Below are 10,098 nucleotides of genomic sequence, written 5' to 3' on the forward strand. Positions count from 1 at the left end.
GGGCTCCCTCCTCCAAGCCCATCTCCCTCCTGCAGCTTTTTCCTGGTGAGCACAGCTCCATGTGCAATCCTAACAAGTGTTTCACCCATGACCAGGTGAAGCTTCCCTGGACCATTGTTGGCTTCTCCAGAAAAGGCCGCAATGGGAGTTTAGGTCCATGTCAGGGCCCTGCAATCTCCAGGCACTCATGGAGGTAACACTGCTGCTGAGATTCACCTTCAGGACAGTTCTGGAGAATTCCTTAGCCCACATGAACCTCTGCAGAGCCCTCTGCTCTCCTTCCAGGAGCAGTTCAGCCCTCCTGGAGATGTGTGATGCTTCAGAAGATGTTGTGGCCTAATTTGTCCTCAGAAGAATTCCCTTGTCAGTCTTTGCTCTTCTAGACATTCTTTCTCCTTTCTAGATGAGCAGGAATGCTCTTTCTGGCATCTACTTTCGAGGCTTTAACTTTGAAACCTGTTGTGATTGAGGAAAAATACCCCAATGATCTGGGTTTGGGTGAGTCTTTGTGTCTGGCCCGTCACTGCAGAGCTGCTTTCAGGGTCAGAGCTGTCTCCTGCTTGACAGATGAGTTGTGGAAGTCCTCCTATGTCTGTACCACCCCTGAGCTGGTGCCAGGGGACAGTAGAGCTTTGTGCTTGGAGTGGTTGGAGGGATGGGTTGGGCTTGCTGGGCTGTCTGTAGAGCTTGGACTTTACCAGTGTTCTGAGGGTTGCTGAGGAACAAGACTTTGTGTGAGTCCTGTGGAGCAGCTTTAACCTCCAAACCGTTGTCAGCACAGAGCAGAGGGTCACGTGTAAGAGGGTCAGTGCCACTCAGTGGCAGCATCTCCCAGAGTGAGGACAGGCTGAGTCCTCTGAGGTGTGTGAGGTGAACAGGTCAGCATGGCTTGGATGCTCTCCATGGATTTCGAGTCCAGACTGCCTGCAGTGTGCTCAGAGGCAGAGGAGTGTGAGCTGTTCTCCCGTGACTTGGGCCAGCTTGCCTTTACTTTCATTTAGTGGTGTGAGTCAGGGCTGACCAGAGAACCTCCCGTGCCTTTGATACTCCAGAATGGATGTGTGGACCAGACAGAGACGGTTTAACAGACGTCGTGATGGAGCTTGGCCAAAGATTTTCCTGTGTGCCTGTACAACCCTCGTGGTGGCTGGGCCAGCAGGAGTGGCACCTCTGCCCTTGTGTGGGACCTCTCTGCCCACAAGAGAGCAAACTTCAGCAGAGCTGAAGAGGGGTGGGTATCAGAGTTTCTCCAACCCCATGGCCATGCTTGTGCAAATAGAATCACAGAATCATTCAGGTTGGAAAAGCCTTCCAAGACCATCGAGCCCACCCTGTGCCCCATCCCCACCCTGTCCCCCAGCCCAGAGCACTGAGTGCCACCTCCAGTCCTTCCTTGGACACCTCCAAGGATGGGGACTCCACAACCTCCCTGGGCAGCCCCTTCCAATGCCTGACAGCCCTTTCCATGCAGAAATTCCTCCTGATGTCCAACCTGACCCTCCCCTGTCACAGCTTGAGGCCATTTCCCCTCATCCTGTCCTTTGTTCCCTGAGAGCAGAGCCTGACCCCCCCCCGCTCCCCCCTCCTGTTGCAGAGAGCGACAGAAAAGATCCAGACTTCACCTAAACCATCTAACCCTGCACATCCCTCTTGGGTTCAGCACTTCTCTTTGTTGCTCACCAGCTTAGTAATGAAAAGGAGGCAGAAACACAGTCACTGATTGATTAGGGACTGATTTGTTGTATCAAACCCTCGGGCACTGCTGACCCTTGAGACAGGCCAAAGGTGGTGAAGCTCATGAGCACATGTAAGGGCACAGGCACAGGAGTATTGCACTGGCACCCTGTAGGTCCTTTGTCTCCTCTCCCGCCTCTGGCCACTCCTTCAGGGGACTCGGATGGTTGTCTGAGCTGTTTGCACGTTGAGATAGGACCTGAGTCTCTCTAAGAATAATGCATTTGTTATCAGTGAACGTGTTTGTCTGTGACTCACATGTGGGTAAGGTGTGTTTGCTCTTATAACAGCTCTTGAAACTTCATGTAGGTACATTAAAAAGCCCCATATCCTGATCCCCAAGCTTCATGCCCAGGAGTCATGGAAGTGGCAATTTGTCCTCGGGCCCCTTGAAACATTCTGCCATTCTCTTCCTTTTCCAAACAACCATTTCCATCTTTTTCACGGTTAACATCCACTTCATCTCCCTGCCTTGTCCCTCCTCATCCTCCCATGTCCCTCCAGCAGTGTCCCAGAGCACTTTTCAGCTCTGGCCCCCTGGCAGCATCTCCCGTACCTGTGGTAGTGTCCTGTCATTCCTGCTGCTGTGTCTGGGGTTAGAGAGGATTGATCTTGGTGTCAGAGGGGCTTTGTTCAGCTCACAGAGCTGGAGAGTTAAGATAAACTGGGAAGAGCCTCTCTTTTCCAGGCCTAAAGGCATTCACACAGAATCACAGAATCATTGAGGTTGGAAAAGCCCTCCAAGACCATGGAGTCCACCCTGTTTCCAATCCCACCCTGTCCCCCAGCCCAGAGCACTGAGGGCCACCTCCAGTCCTTCCTTGGATGCCTCCAGGGCTGGGGACACCACAACCTCCCTGGGCAGCCCCTTCCAGTGCCTGACCACCCTTTCCATGGAGAAATTCCTCCTGATGTCCAACCTGACCCTCCCCTGGCACAGCTTGAGGCCATTTCCCCTTGTCCTGTCCCTTGTTCCCTGGGAGCAGAGCCCGACCCCCCCCGGCTCCCCCCTCCTGTCAGGCTGAGATCTGGGAAGACCGAGGGAAGAGGATCTGATGACTGGGGTGTCCCTGTGGCTCTGTGAACCATCAGCCTCCTCTTCCAAAGCCCTGTTAGTTCTTCCCTTCTCTTCATTATCCTGGGTTTTTTACCTGGCTCTCTTTTTTTTGGCTGGGAAGTCAGGATTATCAGTCTCCCATCCCCTGCATCGCTCTCAACTTCTGCAAATTCAGTTTGGTATTTGCTACCTGCATTTTTTCTGGGATTGTGGTCCATGTAGTGATGAGTTATCCCAGTTTAGTCCAGGATTGTTCTTGAGCCCTTTGGTAAACACTCCCTTGTCCCGTTCTCTTCCTCTCTTTTCCATGCCAACCTTTTGGACTGGTTATAACATTTCTCCTGCCACTTCAGATCAAATAAAATTTTGACTCATCCCCCATGAAGGAAGGGTGGGAAATGCTCTGAGTTCCCTTGCAGAGAAAACTGAGGACTTTCTCCGTGTCCTTTTTCAGCCCTTGTCCCTGAGGTCTCCTTGGTGAACAGAAAGGGGAACAGAAACATTTAAAGGGTTCTTTGGGGGAAAGAAAGCACAAATAATCTCTTTTCTATGGGCATGATTGATTCTGTGAGAATTAATAGGCTCAGACTGGAGCAAAACTGTCTCCAGTGAGATGTTGGAACATACTTTGCAGTGTGGAGGAGAAGGAAGCCCTGGAGTGGGTGAGGAGTCTCCCTTTCTGGAGGTCTTGAAAACAGGTTGAGCAAGTGTCTCTCAGGAATGTTTTAGGTCTGGCTGATCCTGCCTTCGGGCAGCAAAGAGGGCGAGGTGACCTCTCAGGGTCATCTTTCTTTTTCTGCTGTTTTATACCTGAAGATCCCAAGTGGAGATCTGGCACCTCTCCATACCTGGTTCCCCAGGACCTCTCCTTGTGTTTCTGCTGCTCAGTGTAACCTGTGAGTGATTCTGGGACAGGCTGGTGTGAAGGCAGTGGGTCTGGTGGGAATAAAAGTGGGAAAGGTGGCAAGGAGAAGTTAGGAAAGGGAAAATCAGTATTTTAGGAGCGGTGGACAGAAAAGGTAGAAAATAGAGATGCCATAGGGTAAGGAAACAAGAAAACTAAAAGGTGGTAGCAAGAACATAGGGATGGGGAGGAGCTTTGCACCCTGCTGAAGGGGTGACAGGAAGGATGTGGTGACAGAAACAGGAGTGACAAAGCCAGGGGGTCACAGGCCCCATTCACAGTGTCTCAGAAGCAGGGCCGGGGCCAGAGCTGCAGGGCTGGATCAGCCAAGACTGAGTCCAAACCCTGCCAGCTAATCCTGACCTCCCACTGGGATCTCGGGAGCCTGTGCAGAGCCAGGCAGGGATGGTCCTGGGAGAGCAGTGCTGTGACTTCCACCAGGGAAGCCCCAGCTGCAGCAGCACTGTGGGGTCCAGCAGAATGCCCATCTAGGTCCTTCTGCCCATCAGGAGTGGGATCAGGATTGGGATCAGGATGGGATCAGGACAGCAGTGGGATTTAGACAGCGTGCATGAGACCTCTTTAATTTTGGTTATGAACATAGCCCCTCTCTCCAGTGACTGGATTTTGGCTGTCCCTTGTCTCCTAGATCAGATAAGCTTCTGTCAGGAGAGGTGGCCCCTTGGCTGTGGCAGTGGGTGCTGCAGAGGTCCCCAACCCACCATGGAGGAGGGGATGCTCTTCCTGCAAAACCCTTCCCTCCTGCAGTGCCTGAGCCCATCTGCAAACCCTGGGACCAGGAGGGAGAGAGGGATCCTGACTCTGCAGCCAGGGCCACCCATGGGGCACGAGTCCTCTGCATTGAGGAATCAATATTTGTTTTTCCACGTCATCCATAGATTTTTTTTTGAGTCTCCTCTTGTCCTGTGAGCACGATGTGCAGCCAGGATCCCTCACCCAGGGGCAGTGGAGTGCCAAGAAAATGCTGTTCAAGGATGGCCAGTAAGAGCCAGGCCTTGCTGCTGGAGGAGTTGCAAATGGGAAGAGATGGTGGGAAGAGGGATCTGGAGCAGAGACAAGTGGAGTGTGGAGTGGATGGTGCCTGTGTCCCCCTGAGCTGCCCCTGGTCACCTTTGCAGAGTGCTCAGGAAGGCACCCAGGCTCAGGCTCCAGCAGGATCAGTGTCTGGTGAAGGATCCAGCACAGAATAAGGAGGGACCACTGCTCTGTCACAGCTCCATGCAGAGCTGCCCACGTGGGAAGGGTCTCAGCTGCAGGGATCAGCGTTCCTCAGCAGGTCTTCTCCAGATTTATCACCTGGATTCCCCCCTAGAAGAGCCACCAGCATTTTATATCTGCTCTCCACACTCGTTTGGAGCTGCAGGAGCCTGGCTTCTTGCTCGTATTTATCGTGTTATCATTAATCATGGAATCATGGAATGCTTTAGGTTGGAAGGGACCTTAAAGACCATCTTGTTCCAACTCCTGCCATGGGCAGGGACACCTTCCACTAGCCCAGGTTGCTCCAATCTGGCCTTGAACACTTCCAGGGCACTTGGATGCTGTGCTGGTGTTGGTGGGCACAGCGCCTGTCAGTGCTCCAGGGAAGCAGGGGGTTATTTGGGAGCCTTTCCTGGGCACTTCCAAGCCATGACAGATTGCATTTCTTCCCTGAAAACCTGGATTTCCAGAGTTTATGATGCTCGGGCTTGGTACAATTGCACTCTCTCTGGTGTCCTTGAGTCTGAAGTCACAGAATCCCAGAATGGTTTGGGTTGGAAGGGACCTTAAAGATCATCCAGTTCCACCTCATGCCAGGGACACCTTCCACTAGACCAGTTTTGACAAAAGGATACGAACTTTTACTTGAAAATATTTTCATTTTCACTGAAATCCTTCACTTTCACTTTTGTTTTAAGCAGTTACAGAGGTGATTAGGAGTGGGATACAAACCCACAACCACAGACACTTGAACTAGACATTTGAACTAGCTGGTCCTTGAGGTCCCTTCCAACCTAACCCAGGCTGTGATTTTAGGATTTGATGATTTTAACTTGCTTTTATGGCTTTGTAAGACCTGTTCTTGTTTTGATGCCCAAGACTTGGTGCTACCAAAGGCAGCACTGAACAGGCTGCCCAGGGAGGGGCTGGAGTCTCCCTCACGGGGGTATTTCAGATCTCTCTGGACACAATCCTGTGCTCTGTGCTCTGGGCTGGCTCTGTCTTAACAGGGAGGTGGCACCAGTGACCCACTGGGGTCCCTTCCAACCTGACCCATTCTGCAACTCTGAGTGCAGTTTGGGATAGGAACTCCACCTTTCTCTGGGACATTTTCCTTGTGAACCAAAACTTGGACAGTGACCTGGTTTTTGTGGCATTCAGAGCCTCGGTGGCTCAGGCAGGGCCATGGGATGTAGCAGGGTGGTGATGCCCAGTGCAGGGAGGTCCTACACCTCTGGGTGGGTCCAGAGGGTTTAGAGGGTGGGCTTGAGCCCCAAGATCTGAGTGTCCTTTGCTTTTGTCCTGCAGTCCCACCCGCTGTCCCTGTGCAACACCAGTGAGGATGAACACACCGAGTCAGGATTCATCACCATCGTCAAGCTGGAACAGCCAGACCGGGATCCCAACCCCTGCCTGTCCCTGGCTAACAAGGTGAGTCCCAAAATGCCCTGAATGGCACCAGCCTGGGAAGTGAAACCTGTGGTGCAGCAAAGAGGAGGGTGAGAGGAGGCAGCAAGGTGGGAAAGAGCTGTTGGAAAGTAGAGAAAAGGACAAGGACAGAGCAGGGTCCTTGGCAGAAGGGGTCCTTTGGGAGAGACGCTGTGCCAGCCATCCCCAACACCCATCCTTCCATCTTTTGGACTGCCTGGCTTTGTAAAAGGTGTGAAATTCCCCCTTATCCCACCATCCCTTGTGCTTTACTTCCCAGCAGCCTCGTGCCCCTCCAGTTTTGCTCGATGGCCCGTGGAGGGATTTGTGTTTCTCTGTGTCCTCTGTCCTGTGGGAAGACACAGACACAGAAAACATCCTCTGTGCCTCTGTCTTCAAAAATAATCCTCTGACACTTCAATGGATGAGGCACAAGAAGAATCAGGGCTGAGCAATGAGGCAAAAGCAGACCAGTGAACTAGTGGTGGGTCATAACTCATGAACAGTTCAGGCCCCTGGGTGATCTCAGAGGTCTTTGGATTGGGTACCTCAGTGAAGCAGCAGTTCCTGTGCCAAAAGCTGAGCTCACTGATCCAATTCTCTGGTAATAAGGAAGTCAGGTAGGAACGAGGGTCATTTTAAGCCTTAAAATCTGTATGTCTCTGATAAAGCTGCACCAATAAGGCAAACATTGGCTTTTCTTTTGTCTCTGTACTGAATGTTGGACTATTTTCCACAAGCATTGTACAAACATGAAGACCCCCTTTTTGGCTTTGCCTGGATTGTATTCAGGGGTTGCCACCTGGTTGCCTGCTCCATGCTGGGACTGACGTGGTGGGGATGGGGACAGGATCCTTTTCCATTCTCCCTGTGGCTCAGCTCAAGAGGGAAGGCAACAATCTCTTGCTCCTGCCCAGCAGGGTTTGATTCACAGAGGCTGTGGCAGCAAAACCAAGCAAAGGGATGTGATTCCATGATGGATTTGCCACCCCAGGGCTGTTCCCCCCAGCTGTGTGGGCAGCCAGGCAGCAGTGCCCATCCCTCTCTGGGTTGCCCAGCCTGAGTTTGGTTGGCTGCTGCTCTGGAGCTGGTGGCAGCAGCTGGCACAAGAGTTATGGACATGCTGTCAGTCTCTACACACCTGGAAAATGTCCTGGTCCCACCTGTGGGTGCAGTGATGCAGGAGGATGGTGGGATAAAGAGGGAGCCCAAGGGCTTCCAGTGCAGCTTGTGACTCAAGAGTGAGGGCTGTGCAGGTGCCCCAGGGAGCACAGCTGCGGGCTCCAGCTCTCCTGTGTCCATCCAGACGTGACCATCATGTTAAAGTGGTCCCAGGCTGCCATATGGATGCCCCAGGATGCAGGGAATGGGGGAGGAATGGCTGTTTGGTCAGTGCAGCTGCTGGGGGAGGTTGTGAACAGGAGGGAGGAGCAGCTGCAAAGACTCAACTTCCACTTCAGAATCTAAAAGGTTTAAAAACTTAGGGCCAGGATTTGAGCAACCTGGTCTAGTGGGAGGCGTTCCCTGCCCATGGTAGGGCGTTGGAATGAAATGAGCTTTAAGGCCCCTCCCAACCCAAACCATTCTGTGATTCAAACTTTTTTGCTGGTTTTGACCTTCATCTTTGAGACTGCTCACAGCACTGGAAGTGCCAGTGTGTTACTGAGTCCTGGGGTCAACTCAGGAAGGCTGGCACAGGGAGGACAAGGCATGGGGCATTGCTGCACTGTGGTCATCCACCTTGATCCCTTCTCCAGGACCACTAACCCTCCAAAGCAAGCAAACCCCTCAGTTCATTGCCATGTTCATAACTCGACAGAGGGACAGTTCCCTGGCCATCAGTCATCACTGCTCCATTACCAGAGCCAAATCCAACACTGGAGTTTGAGATCCAGCTGAATGACATTGGATGTCATCCTGCAGGTATTCCTGCTCCAGGATCTCTCCTAGGGAGGCTCACAGCTCTTCTCCCACAAATAAGAGTAGTTTAGCCATGAAATACAGCAGATGGCCATATCCCCTGGCTCTGCCTTGTATCTTGGTTACTCCACTCCCTGCAATTCCTGTCTGGCTGCTTCTCCATCCTCCTGAAGCTTCTGCCAAGCTCCTTCCCTCCAACGTCACTCCGATCAGAGAATCACAGAAAGGCTGAGGTTGGAAGGGACCTTAAAGATCATCTCATTCCAACCCCCCCACCGTGGGCAGGAATGCCAAGATCTTTTCCTCAAAATCCCTGGGCCGTTCCCCTCCTCAGGAGCAGGGGTGTAGCTGTGGGATGTGGCTGGTTCTTGCTGGAGCAGGGGCCTCGTTTCCCTGGCATGTGTGTCTTGTGGCAGAGCTTTGCATGTGGAATTGCAGCACTATATCAATGATGATAAAAATAGCCATGTGCAGAGTGTTATCATAACCTCTGCTTCAGCTGTCACCCAGCCAAGCCTGCACATGGCCAGCCTGGCACAAGAAGAACTCCACCAGCCACCTGAGGCTCTTCTCTGCTTCCTAAATTCAATCCCTGCTTCAGCATCCAAAGCTAAAACCAGCAGGGAGGGCGTCCGGGGAGAGGAAGACATGGAAAATACCACCAGGATCAAAGGGATTTTTTTTTCTTTCTGATGCATCATTTATAATTTTGTTTGTTTTCTGAGTGGACCGTTGATTGCACGTCTGGTTGACAGAATGCTGTCAGCTCTTGCTGAAAGCTCTGAAATCATCCTGTAAATATATATTTGCACCAAAAGTGTTTTGGTCCTCAAAGAGGAGGTTGGCAGTGCCTTGTGGCTGAAGGGATCCAGCACAGGGACAGCAAACACTCAGGAAATGATTGCAGCAAGCAGGTTGTGAATGGCTGGAACAGAATCACAGAGAATCATGAAATATCCTGAGTTGGAAAGGACCCACAAGGATCATCCACTCCAACTCCTGGCCCTGCACAGACACCTCAACAATCCTACCCTGTCCCTGAGAGTATCATCCAAACCCTCCCTGAGCTCTGGCAGCCTTGGGGCTGTGCCCACTGCCCTGGGGAGCCTGGGCAGTGCCCAACCAGCCTCTGGGGGAAGAATCTTTTGCTGAGATCAAACCTGACCCTCCACAGCTGCAGCTGATCCCTGAGTCCTGTCACTGGTCACCAGAAGTTGTGTCCTTTGCAACAGGAGTCAGAAAGGTGTTGGGAAGAGTCACTTGTCCAGTCTCAGTTGTTCGTTGCCCCGTTGTTGGTGTCTTTAGCAGGATAAAATCTGTGTAGAGCTGTTTGTTCATCAAAGCCTGACTGGCTCCAACAGGTGGAAGTCAATCCCTGAAAGTCCTCTTCAGTGCTGGCAGACAATGAGGATTGTTTGATCCCAGGCAGGACCCCAGTCTCTGATCCCTGCTCTGAGTTGAGCCTTGATCCCACTTTTCCAGCTTCCCCATCTGGTACAGCAAACCAGATTTGACAAGTGTCAAATCCTGTCAGCAGCTCAGAGCCTTCAACCCCTGTGACCTTCCTGACCATCTTCACCTCCACTCACGTCCCTGTCCTGTCTCCAGACCCAGACACACCCTCTGGGTGCCCCCAGCTTCTCCCCCACGAGGGGTGTGGAGGTGACCAGCACTTGTGAGCGTGATTGTCCTGCTCTGCTCTGCCCTGGGGTGGCCTCACCTGCAAAATTGGGGCAGTTTGGGGGGACACAGAAAGTTATGAAGCCATTAGAGAGTGTCCAAAGGAGGGCAATGAAGATGGGGAAGGGCCTTGATTTGAAGCCGTGTGAGGGCA

At 52.3% G+C, this 10,098-nt stretch overlaps 1 protein-coding gene across 1 annotated transcript in view; it reads left to right on the forward strand.

Moving 5' to 3' along the window:
- The window catches only part of RNF43 (ring finger protein 43), a 60,226-nt gene that overhangs the window by 33,948 nt on the left and 16,180 nt on the right, over positions 1-10,098 (forward strand). The window contains exon 3 of the mRNA XM_008925874.4: positions 6,225-6,347. Coding sequence (XP_008924122.4) covers positions 6,225-6,347 — 123 coding nt within the window. The remainder of the gene's footprint in view (positions 1-6,224; positions 6,348-10,098) is intronic.

This window comes from Manacus vitellinus, unplaced genomic scaffold, assembly GCF_001715985.3.
Source record: "Manacus vitellinus isolate BGI_N305 unplaced genomic scaffold, ASM171598v3 scaffold_32_pilon, whole genome shotgun sequence".
Classification (NCBI taxonomy): Eukaryota; Metazoa; Chordata; class Aves; order Passeriformes; family Pipridae; genus Manacus; species Manacus vitellinus.